The sequence below is a fragment of the Magnolia sinica genome, chromosome 2, assembly GCF_029962835.1.
Source record: "Magnolia sinica isolate HGM2019 chromosome 2, MsV1, whole genome shotgun sequence".
Classification (NCBI taxonomy): domain Eukaryota; kingdom Viridiplantae; phylum Streptophyta; class Magnoliopsida; order Magnoliales; family Magnoliaceae; genus Magnolia; species Magnolia sinica.
In genome coordinates this window covers 7464709-7478515 of record NC_080574.1, presented here as the reverse complement: position 1 = coordinate 7478515, position 13807 = coordinate 7464709, and the positions used below count along the sequence as shown (strand labels likewise).

The 13807-nt window shown below is 41.1% G+C and overlaps 1 protein-coding gene across 2 annotated transcripts; it reads right to left on the bottom strand.

Moving 5' to 3' along the window:
* Positions 1–2639: 2639 nt before the first annotated feature.
* On the bottom strand, positions 2640–12957 carry LOC131233432 (DIS3-like exonuclease 2). Of its 2 annotated transcripts, XM_058230136.1 has the most exons (7): positions 12500–12953; positions 9783–10228; positions 9603–9656; positions 9429–9497; positions 5496–7787; positions 3702–3773; positions 2640–3619 (listed from the first exon to the last, which is right to left on the bottom strand). In XM_058230136.1, exons 1-7 carry the CDS (start codon positions 12621–12623, stop codon positions 3200–3202), a joined length of 3477 nt encoding a protein of 1158 aa, XP_058086119.1. In that variant the 5' UTR covers positions 12624–12953; the 3' UTR covers positions 2640–3199. The 2 variants fall into 2 exon arrangements, with proteins under 2 accessions (XP_058086119.1, XP_058086128.1); XM_058230145.1 differs by lacking the exons at positions 2640–3619; positions 3702–3773 and adding an exon at positions 4164–4430 and having other exon boundaries at positions 12500–12957.
* Positions 12958–13807: the final 850 nt, after the last annotated feature.

The window sequence follows — 13807 nt, the reverse complement described above, 5'->3', positions numbered from 1 at the left end:
GGCTTTCATTAATGTTTACTTTCAATCCAACCTGTTGATAAGATCAACCAGGCCTGCATGGAGGGAAAATACAAAGATCGGCTTGATTGAAAACTTTAGTGGTTCATAAAATGCTTTTAATGCTCATTAAACACTGTTTCCAATGGTGTGGTCTACCTTACTTTTGGATCTACTTAGTTTTTGTGGTCACGTCCTAAAATGGGCTTTAAAAACAGATGGACGGCGTAGATATACAACACATTCATCAATGTGGGACCCACGTGATAAGGGTAACACCCACTAAGGTGGGTCCCACGCGATGAGGGTAACACCTGTTACCCGGGTGACCTAATCCGTTCCCTTTCAATACTGTGGAGAGTGGCAGACCTAATGAGAGGTTTTTGAACAAAAGTAGCAAAGTGGGATGGTATTCTATGAATTCTTTTTTCTTTGAGGCCGGTTCCTCCACAACAACGTTTGTAGAGTATAAGCTTATTTTACAAGGTGGTCTGTGGAACCCACCGTGATGTGTGCATGAAATCCAATCCGTCCATCATGTGTGGCCCCTCATACTCTCCTTGGGGCCAAAAAAATAAAGCCGATCTGGAACTTTGGAAGATGACACATTTAGAATCATGCGTGTAAGTTGCCTCTAAAATCTAGTGGTGTGGCCTAGGTCAGTTTTTTTTTTTTTTTAATCCTGAATTTAGGGGTGTCCAGCCATGCTGGTAGGATCATGTTCTGAGTGGATTGGATGCGATATAGAAAAGGCGGTGCACTCACGCTGAAAGGTTTTAATAGTGGGTGTCCCTATCCCAACAGTTCTCTGTGGTGTGACCCACCTGTGTGAAGGATTTGATCTGGGCCCTATATCACGGTGGGCCCCATTGTCAGGGCCGCACCCAATCCGCTCCCTATCTGCATCCTCCTCCCCTCACTTAAGGTGCGGACGTCAGAGAAAATTACCGGAAGGTATTTTAATGAAAAGTTAATTAAAAAAGGTACTGGATGTAAATATCGTATTAATGAAATACTATTTTGAAAAATTCTCTAACTATTATTCATGGATTTATACCAATTGACAAAAATAAGCTTGTTCGACTAAAATGGCTTTGTTTTTGTGTAGCGCCCACTGTTATGTATAAATGTCGTCCACCCCACAACAAGTTGCTCCATAAAAATTAGAAGGTTAGCAATCCGTAGAAAACAATAAAGAACCAATCAAAACCCTTGAAATTGATATGGTGGGCCATCAACTTGATTTCTGGGGTGAACCCATTTTCATGGTGGAGTATACACACTAAACCATGCTGGACGATGGTTACAACTAATTCCCCGAGATAAAACAGTTCGGACTATGGACAGGACTTGGACCTATTAGCTTGGCCCATGAGCCAGGCGCATGATCAATTTTTTCACGCCGGGCAGGGTTCAAGTCATTTTAGACTGACTCAACTTCATATATGCATGTTTTATATCCTACAAAATATTATTTTAATCCTCAATTAAGTAGCCCTTGTATCGTTGTATGTAGACTATTGGTTTCATTTCTTCAAATGTCTATTTCTTGTGCATGTGTGGACCATTTTAATTACGGATAGATTAGGAACATACAAAGGAAAAATAAAATTAAAAATTATCATTTTTCAGGCTAACCGGGTTTGACCCGGGCTCCACCAATCTTCTTTACTTGGGCCAATCCAACCATGTGAGGCCCATGGCTAGGGCCTTGAGCCTTGTGTGTCAGGATGGGCCAGGAACTGCTCATGGATGGTATTTTCGTAAGTCAGTGAGAGCCTTTCAAAATATTGGTAGATTTTAAAATACGGTGGGAAAATTGAAAAAAAAAAAAAAAAAAACTTAAATAAGTTGTGCTATAAATATATATATTTAAATTCTTATTAAATTTAAAATAAAATATTTTTTGGCAAGATTTTTCTAATAATATCCCGAGGAAAAACCTCAAAATTTAAAAATCTTCCTAGAAATTTCCAGCTGACAAATTGCCGAGAACCAGATTTGTCACCAGGCATGGAGGCAGGTGCAATCAACGACTTTTCTTTACCAAAGGATACTTCATATATTCGGGTGACTCAATAGCATAGATTATCAACTCGGGGGTGTCGTGCCTGGCTCATCCGTGTCTACCCAGGCTCCTATAGGATCGGTACGCATCAAAACCACAACCGTATCTAAAATGCAGTTGGACCTGGAAAATGCAGCCCGCCCCCACACAATCTAGAAGGTTCCCCCTAATGGTGACCATCCATCTCAACTGCTCTTTGTGGTACGGCCCACCTGAGTTTTGGATCAGCCTCATCTTTGGCTTACAAGGAAAACATAAGCAAAACGACAGCCAGATTCGACGAAACCCACGCATAATCGATTTTCTGGTTTCCAAGGGATACAAGAGAGAGGCAAGATGGGCAGATTGAATGTCATGCACTCGTCATTGCAGACCCCACGAGGGAAGAAGCCAACTAGTGCATTTTTCTTCACCAAATGGTACACCTCAAAGCATGCAAGATTTTCTACTAGTGGCAAGGAAAATGATAACTGATACCTTGAAGAAAAACAACCACGGTGGACACCATCATCTGAATATACTGCCAAGAAAATGATATCTCAAGACAATAATGCAAGCAGAGATAATCTCAAAGTGAGAATCGAAACCCAAATCCATGTTATTTAAACTTGAAAATGTTACATCATAAAATTCATAGAGTCAAAGGAAATAATTATTCCAATGATTCAAAAGACATACCTAAGTAGAAACATCAGACCAGCCCGCAAGGTTAAAAAAAATGCTTAGGCTTCAGTTCAAGAGACGCTCTACCGCTACAGCATGGGCTCGGCTCGAACACTTTAACAACAAAGTGGCGAACACAAATCCAGATTTGTCTGATTTAATACAGAGTGGAATCGACCTATCAAAAAACCTGGGCCAACTCCAACACAACAGCTTAGTAAAAGAAACAGCCACTAGACACCCAGCTACAGGCCAAACCCTGGCTATATATCTATACCATCATGCCTCCCACCACATACTGTGTACCATGGGAGATCTTTCCTTACCTTCAATCTAAACTATACATGAACATAATATCTACAAAACATGATACCCATCTCTGACCTTTTATCTTCTTTTTCTCCCTGCATCATCTGCAAGTGGACGATTCAGCCATAACTCTGACGACTCACTTTTCTTGCTGGAATTTTTTTACCTACGGTATGAGCTCAAGTACAGTCTTGCCCCAATATCCAACGGGCCGCCATCCCCCCCAACTGCATGGAGGGACACAGGGACGGACGACAGGAGATGCAGCGTTAGAGGAAACACAGCAGGACAGGGTTCGTCTTTGTCAAAAATGGCAGGCTTGTTCTCAGCTGCTTCTACATCAGTAGCTCCCTCTACTTGGGTTTCTTCAATGTCATGAATACTATCTTGAAGAACTTGCTCGGAATTCAAGTCACAGGGGTTAATGACCAATGCAACGTCTTCAAGTGCTCGGCATTTTCCCAGGATACCTCTTTTCAGGAACTTTTTATTTGTGCACAAATCCAGCACCAAAGTGGATGTTGTCTCAAGCCACTCAACAATCAGGCCTTCAATTTCATCATAGTATATCCGACGCTCCATCTAGAAGCATGTGATTACAACAATAAGATACAGATAAAAGAACAACAAACAAATGTAAAGATAGAGGTAGATAACTCCTTACTGCAAGCTTATGAATGTAGATGGACATGAACTTGGGCCCCAGTCCCAAAACTCTAGCATCCAAAATCAGTTTCTGCCAGAGGACAACATAAAAGGAGTAAAAGTTCATTTCATACACTTCTTCAGAAGACTTGACCTAAATCTGCTATAAAGAAAAATGGCTTGTGCATTTCTCCCACTGTGGATCATTCTCCGTTGGATGGTCTTAAGGCCTTGTACAATCACCCTTTATACAAGGAACACAAGGCAAAGCATCTCTCTTCAAGAACGAAGACAAGAAAAGGGCAAGCAGGCAAGGGTAGAATATTTCCAACAGCAAGTACGAAAGTGAGTAAGCTGAGATGGAGATGAAAATAGAAGGCAACAATGAAGAAGACAGCAACCGAGCATATTATTTTCAATGCAAATGGGTGAGACACATGTCAGCAGATAATACTTTAAAAAAAAAAAAATTAAATTAAAAAAAGACCAAAAAGTCAAACAGATGGCAGGAAGTGAAAAACAAGATCAACTTCCCATTGCATCTTTGATCAAGATACTCCATTACTGAAAGCTTAGTAAATCAAGTTCAGTAAATTGAGGCTGAAGCCACAATACCCAGATACTGCAAGAATGAAGCAAACATGTTGCATGCATATCATGCAGATGCAGATGAAACACATAACATCGATGCTTCACCGTGACATCGATGCTTCACCGTGTTGAAGTATCCAGGCGCCATAGCTGAAGCCTGCAAAGACAGTTGTGTACAGACATTTAATTCTATTATTTACATTTGCTCAATTTAAGGACAGTACATCCACGGGCATTGTAACACATGAAAAGCCTAAGCAATATTAGAAGTATTTACCAAGTTGGGGCCATTGCTCTATGTTGTTTCATTAATTTGTGGAACACCCTCCAGTGAACTAGGACAAAGGGATGAAGGCTAGGAATACTTGTTTAAGCAGGTAGGACAGGAGGAGAGGGTAAAAGACTAAAGTCACTAAAAAAGGATAGGGGGTTTGTAAGCCTTTCTACGGCTGGTTCTAAAGCCTGGGTTGAAGAACAACTGATGCCCATTGCAGCCATTCGCAAAGCTGTTGCCCATATACCATTTAAAAGACAACCCAAATTGCCAGGAGGCAGGCAAAAGATCATCAATGGCAAAGAGTGTGCATTCAACATTGAGGTATTGGGTTCGAATACAGCTTTATCTATCAGGGGGGAAAAAACAATCACCATTGCCATCATCAAAAACATCACTCAGAGGGTGCTCTCACTGAACTAAGCTAGAAAGAAGGAACCACCACAAAGATCACGGGACTTCCCAGACAATTAGGAGTGTTTACTCGAAGTTAGATGCATGCGCATATACTTTTTCTTCTCTCTTTGGTAAAGAATGCGTGAAGATATACATAGGTTGAAGAGGTAATGCATTACTGAGAACAATGATGTCACTATATTAGTTCCAATGACTGTTATTTAGATAATCTTTGTTAATCAACAATCTACAAGTAGCATTGCAGCAAGCATATCGATCCAGGGATATTCGTGAAGAGGATTTCCATCAGACTCATGGGAAAAGGAAACGTTAAGAGAAAAAATCAACAGAAGAAAGTGCGTGCTTAAGATAAATGAATTTCACAGAAACCGAAACCCCCTACCCTAAAATCTTCTTCCGGAACCACATTTTGCATTGAAATAATACTGAACAGCTAGTCCCACTGTTATGAAAATGTCTCAAAGGACGCATGCACATCAACCTATGGGACATGAAAATTAGATCTGCAATCAAAGAATATTGAAGACATACCTCTTTCTTCTTCAGCAGTGCCCATAGGTAGAGTTTATCACCAGCCTCCTCAGCGTGTTTGCTGGCCAGCTTCCGCACATTGCAGCGAGCAGCAACTTCTGCAAGTACTGCAGTACCAGGAACATTATGCATTACAGCAGCAGCAGATAACGCTTCCCTACCTTCTTTGGACTCCAATGCATCCTTATCAAAGCGAAGACCAGTGAAACACCTGCCTGCGATCTCATACCCAGGGGCAAGGATTGCACTCCCCCTATTTGCTCCATTCAGTGTCCTTTTTTGCTGCAAATACACGTTTTCAGCTTCGATGACTGCAGCCAATGTCCGATGCACAACAATATCAGGATACCTACGTAATGGTGAAGTGAAATGAGTGTAGAAAGGAACTGCCAATGAATAATGCCCCCATTCAGTCTCCCTGTCACTAAGATCACCAGTGCAGAAGTATGCAGCTAATTGCATGGGCCTCGAAGCATATGAAATAAGAATATCAAACAATACAGGATCACTCTTGAGCTTTTCCCTTATCTTCTGCAATGAAAGGTGAAGCTGGCCAGAAGAAGAAGTGTCTAATTCAAAACCATGTTTGCTGCAAAATGCTTCGAAATCTTTAAGCTTCCGTAGATTAGGTTCTGGATGCCTGCGCAATAAGGCAGAATCTGGAAAAGCTCTAGATATAACTTCTGCTACTGTCGTATTTGCCAAAAGCATAAATTCCTCAACAAGAAAATTTGAATCCTTCCTCTCGCAGAGAATGCTCTCATATGGCATTCCAGACTCATCAAACAAAAAAACAAGCTTCGAGTTATCCAACCAAAGGGCCCCATCTTTGAATCTATTTTCCTTCAACATCTTAGAAATTTGATGAAGGAGTTTAACAGACTTAATGACATCAAACCATTCAAACTGTCCATGCAACTCAGGACACCCATGTCCAGCAGTAGTCAGCTTCTCAACATCCACTCCCTCAATAATGCCCTGGGCATGCTCGTATGACAGCCTGCAACATGAACGGATCACGGTATGGCCAATCCAGTGATCAATTATGTCCCCAGCAAGGTTGATATCCCAGATAATAGAGAAGGCAAGCCTATCTACCCCAGGAATAAGCGAGCCCAAGTTCTCTGAAAGCAGGGATGGCAACATGGGTATTTTATGCCGTAAGAGATAAACACTCGTACATCTGAATTGAGCTTCTACATCTAAAGCTGAGTCTGGCAGAAGAAAATATGATGCATCCGCAATGTGGACACCAACTCTGAAAATATCATCAGATACTCTCTCAACAGATAAAGCGTCATCAATATCAGTGGCAGTAGAAGGGTCAATGGACAATGTACAAAGATTTCTGAGATCTTTTCGCCTTGCCAACTCCTCCTCGGGTATTTGCCATGGAACATTTGGAAGACAGGCAAGTGATTCAGGAGAAAAATTAGCACTGTAAATTGCATTCTCAAATAAAATTGCAGCTATCTGGGGTTCAATTTCTCCACCCTTTCCAAAAATATGAATGACACGGGCTTGTGGAAGAAAACTTTCTTCCTTCCAATCATGGATCTGTGCTGCTACTAATTCCATTTCAACCGTTGCATCTCCCTTCTTCAACCTTTCCTGAATAAACTCTGGCAAGCTTCTCACAGAGACCATCATTTTTGGAAATCTTGGATCAGTGGGTGCCAACTGGATGTATTCCCTAGCAGAAAATAAAATGGGATTCTTGGGGTTTTTAGGCCACTGTCCTCTAGGATCTTTTTTATACCCTTCCTTGTAAGCAAGCCATTGCTTAACACCAAGAAAACCAATGACAGCATCACGCCTAGGTGACCTTTCAATAACAGCCAAAACCCTGCCAGTTGGCCGTTTTGATGGGAATGAACTTACGAGGGTGCATAATTTCCCCAATGCGCTCACAGCTTCGCCCCGCTCGGATGCATATCCTCCATTTGGAGGATTTGAAACAAAGGATAGATGTCCATTAGAGCCATAAGGCCCATAACTAGAATTCTTAGGTCCAGTTTCCGTAACGGAATGGACAGCTTCAGTGAAGAAGTTTTTCTCATGATGATTATAACCCCCATCCAAAGGGAGCAAGCCGTCACTGCAGACAGGGTACTCACAGTCAGCACCCATTTTGCCATTTTCTTTGCAATCATCACCAACCGCATCCATGACTTCAGGGAGCACATTAGAATCATCAATTGGTACAGAACTGGGAGAACGGCCAGCTGATCCTTTTAGTCTGGTCCAGTAGGCCACAGGATCCAACATAACTGCCACAATGTCTCCTTCTATCTACAAGAACAAAGAGATTTCATCACACTTACAATGTGTACAAAGGGGGGGGGGGGGGGGGACTAAGAATAACAGCTAACCGCCTCATAAATATTATTCACTGAATCTGAATTTCAGATAAGAATAATGATTGAAGAAACAATAATAAAGTATCATCGAAGTCAGTCAAATTACTGTTCAAATTCTACTTGTTGAAAAATCTACTGGCGTCGCCAATGACGATTGTAAAATGTAGAAAACCTAGAATGGATATGTACAGGATCCAACATAACTGCCACAATGTCGCCTTCTATCTACAAGAACAATGAGATTCCATCACGCTTACAATGTGTACACAGAAAAAATAACTAAGACGGGCAACAGCTAGCTGCCTCATAAATAATGTTCACTGAACTAATCTTGGGATAAGAAATAATGATTGAAGAAACAACAATAAACTATCATCGAAGCAAGTCAAATTACTGGCTCTCATTTCCAAATATGTCAATTTCTACTTGCCGAAAAATCTACTGTTGTAGCCAATGACCATTGTAAAATGTGAAAACCAAGGGATGTGTGTGTGTGCATAGATAGATAGATAGATAGATAGATAGAGAGAGAGAGAGAGAGAGAGAGAGAGAGAGGGGAATGTCAGCATACTCCTCAATGGGCATTAAGCCAACACCCACCTTGCATACATCTTCCAACACGTCACATGTATGACATCCCAACCATCCAACACCATGAAGATTAGAGAGAGAGAGAGAGAGAGAGAGATACAGAGAGAAAGAAAGGAATGTAAGCACACTCCTCAATGGGCAGTAAGCCAACACACACCTTGCATACATCTTCCAACACGTCACATGTATGACATTCAAATCATCCAACACCATGAAGATCACCAGGCATCTATGTCAGTAAAGAGCATCATGGGACTTCAGGGCAAACAACAAACAGAGAATGTGATTCTTCTGAGTTCCAATGAAAAACAAGGGAAAATCAACAAAATAAATGTTACTTTCTGAAAAAGAAGGAATGAAAAGCTTCCTAGGAAAAAGAATTTATTAGAAAATAAAGTGATGGAACATCAAAGCCGTATCCCAGCAAAGTATGTAGCTTAGGCATGCATTCCTGACAGAGATGTTTTCTGGAATAACAAATCTATGTATTGCGAATTCCAAAACCCTACATGTGGCAACCTTCAAAAAAAATCCTACATATGATGAGACAGCAACCATTTTAAGGCTCAACATCCCAAGAATTCAAGCATATTAAATGTAAAACTTTATAGATATATAGTAAGCATCTACTTTTAGAAACTACATGGCTTAAAACAACAGCCAGACCATCAAAATGAAATTTCATAACGCGTGCATCCTTCCTGCCCGGCAGTCATCAAGAGAACTGAATATATAACTTCATTCACACAAAGTCAATGTATGTTACATTATTATATCTTTCCTGTGGTATGGTCTGAATACATGGTTGCACAGTTCAGTTGAATAGCCAAAAGGAAATCCAAGAGGTAGGTAGAACGGAATATGTCATCCAGCTTAAAATGCACAGTAAACATGTGGTCATGTCTTAACATGGAGCCATGCCAAGCAGCAAAAACAGAAGCTGAAGCATAGAAAGTGTAAAGCCAATAAAGTTCATACTTACTGCTCTATTCTGAGCAGAAACTCCACTGATAAGAATATCGGTGGGCACCCCATCAATAGCACAATATGCCTGACAACCCACAAGAGAATCTATGTCATTTTCCAAGGAAAAAAGCAAGAAGAATTGATTGACATCCCAAATCTATTGCATGGAGGAGAAGATGAAAGCCCTCACCTCGAGACGGTTGTGAGCATTGACACGAAATAATGCTCTAAAAACATCACCTTTCTGCAAAATAAGAGGCAATGATACCAAATCTTTTTTATTGATGGGTCGAAAGATGTGGGGTAATAAAACACAAGCAGGCAAGCCACTAGAGAATCTGTTTATCCAAACTCATGGAATAAAACTGACCTCTATTGCCTCGTTAACAGCCTCAACTGACCAGTGAGGAACAAAATACTTTTTCTGCAATGTGTCAAGATACTCTTCATGCTTATGACAAGAAAGGAATCCCTTATCTGGAGGGTTATAGCTCATCTTTTCATAAGAGATCGGGCCCGGACATGATTTGGAACTCACTGCTAAAAAATCGCGTTCCATGTCGGATGGAGAAGGATGCCAATCCCGCATATTACTCGGTTCTGCTGATGCTAAGCAACCAGTAATATGCATAGTTGGCAGAGACGTGAAAAGAACATTAGATGCTCTACCCGGGCCCTGTTCATCTGATGCATTCACCTCTGCCTCATTTTTCTTTGAAGTAGAAGATTCTGCAGGAAGCATCACAGACTGCAAACTGCTACCATTTCCCAACCATGCTGGTGCATGCCCACATATTCCATCGACCGAACTACAACCTGTCACAGAGACCACATCAATGCCACATCCGAATGAACGATGCCAGATTAAGAATTCTGACAGCTTGAAACTCTTCGCATGTCATTGAAGAAAAGGGGACTTAATAGAAAAAGGAGACATCTCCCAATGTGTAACAACAAGATATTTTATTTGCCAAGTAATAACTATCCACGTAATGCAAGAATAAATTACTGTGGCAAGAGCTGTAGAATCATAAAACACCCCAAGCAATTATAGCTTAAATATAAGTGATTAGCCCATTCTACAGTGTCATTCATGTAATCGCCCACTATACTAAATTAGATTATGAAACTAGTGCCGAAGCAAATCACGAGCCGGATCAGGGGCCAGTGCAATGAAGTCCTTCAGTTTTAGAAAGGAGCCATGTGATTTTTAACCTGACAATCTAAGTGCCCTCAAGTTCTTCAGCGTCTATAAACTCGGCCGGTGGTCCATTGATCAATATCTTTGGTATGAAGGCCCAACCATGGATTAATAATGTCATAAAGATATCCACTATAGGATAACAATCACAACCCTTTAGTTAAGTGGCCTGCAAATAGATAGCTACAAAAGGAAATGCAAAAAAAAAAAAGCTCAACATTCAATTTAAAAGTGACCAAATATTGGAGGGCTAATAATGCAACTATATCAAGGAAGAAACTAATTGCAATGAAGGTCAGCGTACAAGATTGAAAGTTCGAATCACACAAGAGAGAAGATGCAATGACTATGAGCAAACTCAACAGTCCTCGAGTTATTCAGTATCTACAAATTCGGCCGATGGTTCATTGATCAATATCATTGGTATGAAGGCCCAACCATGGATTAATAATGTCAGAAAAATATACACTATAGGTTAATAATCGTAAGTCATAACCCTTTAGTTAGTAGCCCGCAAATAGGTAGCTACAAAAGGAAATGCAAAAAAGCTCCACATGTGATTTTTAACCTGACGGTCATAGTACCCTCGAGTTCTTCAGTGTCTACAAATTCAGCCAATGGTTCATTGATCAATATCTTTGGTATGAAGGCCCAACCATGGATTAATAATGTCCTAAAGATATCCACCATAGGATAATAATCGTAAGTTCATAACCCTTTAGTTAGTGGCCTTCAAATAGATAGCTACAAAAGGAAATGCAAAAACGCTCCACATTCAATTTAAAAGTGACCAAATATTGGAGGGCTACTAATGCAACTATATCAAGGAAGAAACTAATTGTCTTATTCCATAGGTCTACACCTTCTTTATAATGAATGTTAACAAGGTTTCCTCCTTGAGAAAATCTGCAGCATAATCTACGGAATCTAAAAATAGAAATCCTTACAAGCCAAGATCCCTAAAATAAGAAAACTCTTATACATGAAAAATTAATAATACTTATTTCCTGACAGAGAGATATTCTCCTGACATAAAATATGAAAAAAAAAAAAAAAAAAAAAGAAAGAAAGAAAGAAATTAGAACAAGCTAAAGAAGGAAATTGGGCCTTCTTCTTGTCCACGCATTTGAACCGTGCATGTCTGGAATGGGGCGCGATTGTGTCAGCTATGATTTTCCAACCTGGAAATTTTTTAACCATAGGCGATCCATTGTAGGACCGATTGTACCAATGGTGTGGTTCGCTGTTGTGGAGCTGGCTGGTGAAAGAGAATCCAACCGATACCCTCCCTTCCTCTGTGAGTGTGTCAGGTTGACAATTGTAGAATTGTTCTCTGCATAAAAGGCTTTGTTCACTCATATATATATATATATATATCATATTGACGGTCTTCACATCATGCTTAAATAAGGGATATTTCTTTCAGGGGAGGGGGGCCCATGAGATTCTTTCAGTTGTGTCGTCAAATCCATAGTTCTACCAGTCATAACATCGCCACCAGACAAACTGACAGTATCATAGTCATCCGAACAGTACACTCAATGACCTATCAAACAACTCAAACTATCTACGGTTGAAATAAGAATAAGCAAAGGCCCACATTCAATGGAAACAAATGAAAATGCTCATCGATCAGATGGACGCGATCACGTCTAAGTTTCATCACAAAGCCATCCAGGCAAGTATTTTGAATCCCGTCAGCTAAAAAACGAAAAAGAGGGAAACAAAACCCTAGCATCAGAATCCCACGACACGCAATTCTCCCTTTCCAGACACGAAAATTCCCATTTCTGACAAAGTCAGAACTCATGAATTCACAAAGCCAACTCAGCAAATGAAGCACAAGCAAGCGAGAGAGAGAGAGAGAGAGAGAGAGCAAACCCTACCTGAAACGGGAGGGGTCTGCTTGGACCGCCGATGAGAGCGACGCTTCTTCTTCTTCTCCTTATCTCCTTCTTCCGCCCTCTCCACCACAACCTTCTGCTGCTGTTGCTCTACCATCCCTTTCATTTCTCCACGAATTCAAGATCCCCAAAAAAACAGAAAATGAAATCGCCAACGGAGAAACCCTAGATCGTAATATGAGACCCCCTTCGTCTTCTTCCGTTAAAAAACACACAGAAGAGAGAGAGAGAGAGGGAGAGAGAGAGAGAGAGGAAGAAGAAGAAGAAGAAGAAGAAGTAAAGAATCAAGAGAAAGAGAGAGAGAGAGAGAGAGAGAAAAGAAAGAAGATGATGTTATTATGATCTTTGGTCGGCAAGACAGGAGCGCCGACTCTCCACAGCTTTTCGTTTTTTTCTCCCTGCTTTTTTTTATTTCTTCTCTTTTCCCAGCTTCACGAAATCCTAACGCTTTTTTCTAGTTTATTTTAGAAGTGCGTTTGAAGATCCTAACTCATCTCCAGCGACTTCCCTTTTCCAATACTCGCATCTCCCACGTGCTGGCCTTGCACGCCTGCGATACATCCAATCGGTTAATGACCTTCGCCCATCATTTGGATTCTTGTAAGTTGAGACCAGGTCGATCTGCCGTTAAAAACGTAATTCATGTGCAAAGAGATTAACGGATGGTCCGTGTCTAGTGAAAGATCATGGACACCTGACGAGTGGACCGGCCTGATTTATTGGGCCACATCATGTTTGTGGCAGGCTGCACATGAAGGATGTCTCTGTTGTGGCGCACGTGTGACATCTTTCCACGTGTGTAGTGAAGGCTTGCGTCCATCTTACACGAGTTATGGTACAGTAGCGTTTCTTTTAAGTGCGATTCGAGAGGCACGAGGACAGCTGCAGAGGAGAGGATCTATCGACACGTGTCGGTTGCTTTTTTTGCTTGAAAGGAAGGGATACTGCTAACGTGCAAAGATCTATGAGCCGAAGATGCGCACAGCATACGCGGGCCTTCTTCTTTTCTTTTGGCTTTTACAAGTGGGGCCCACATTGAGTAATCCATACCATTATTCAATTGTGAACCGCCGTGGATGGACGACGTTCAAACTGATCTTCTACGCTGGACGGTGGGAGTTTTGTCGGTTGAACAAGGACCGTTGGTGTTTTCTCTTGTTGCCATCTACTTGCTGGCCAAAAATCCAAAGGTTAGGAACGTCATACGAGAATATTCTACAGTCATGGTCCATCTACCGTGGCCCCTACGGAATGGAAGCAGATTCCCTCTGGGGGCCACCGTGATGCATG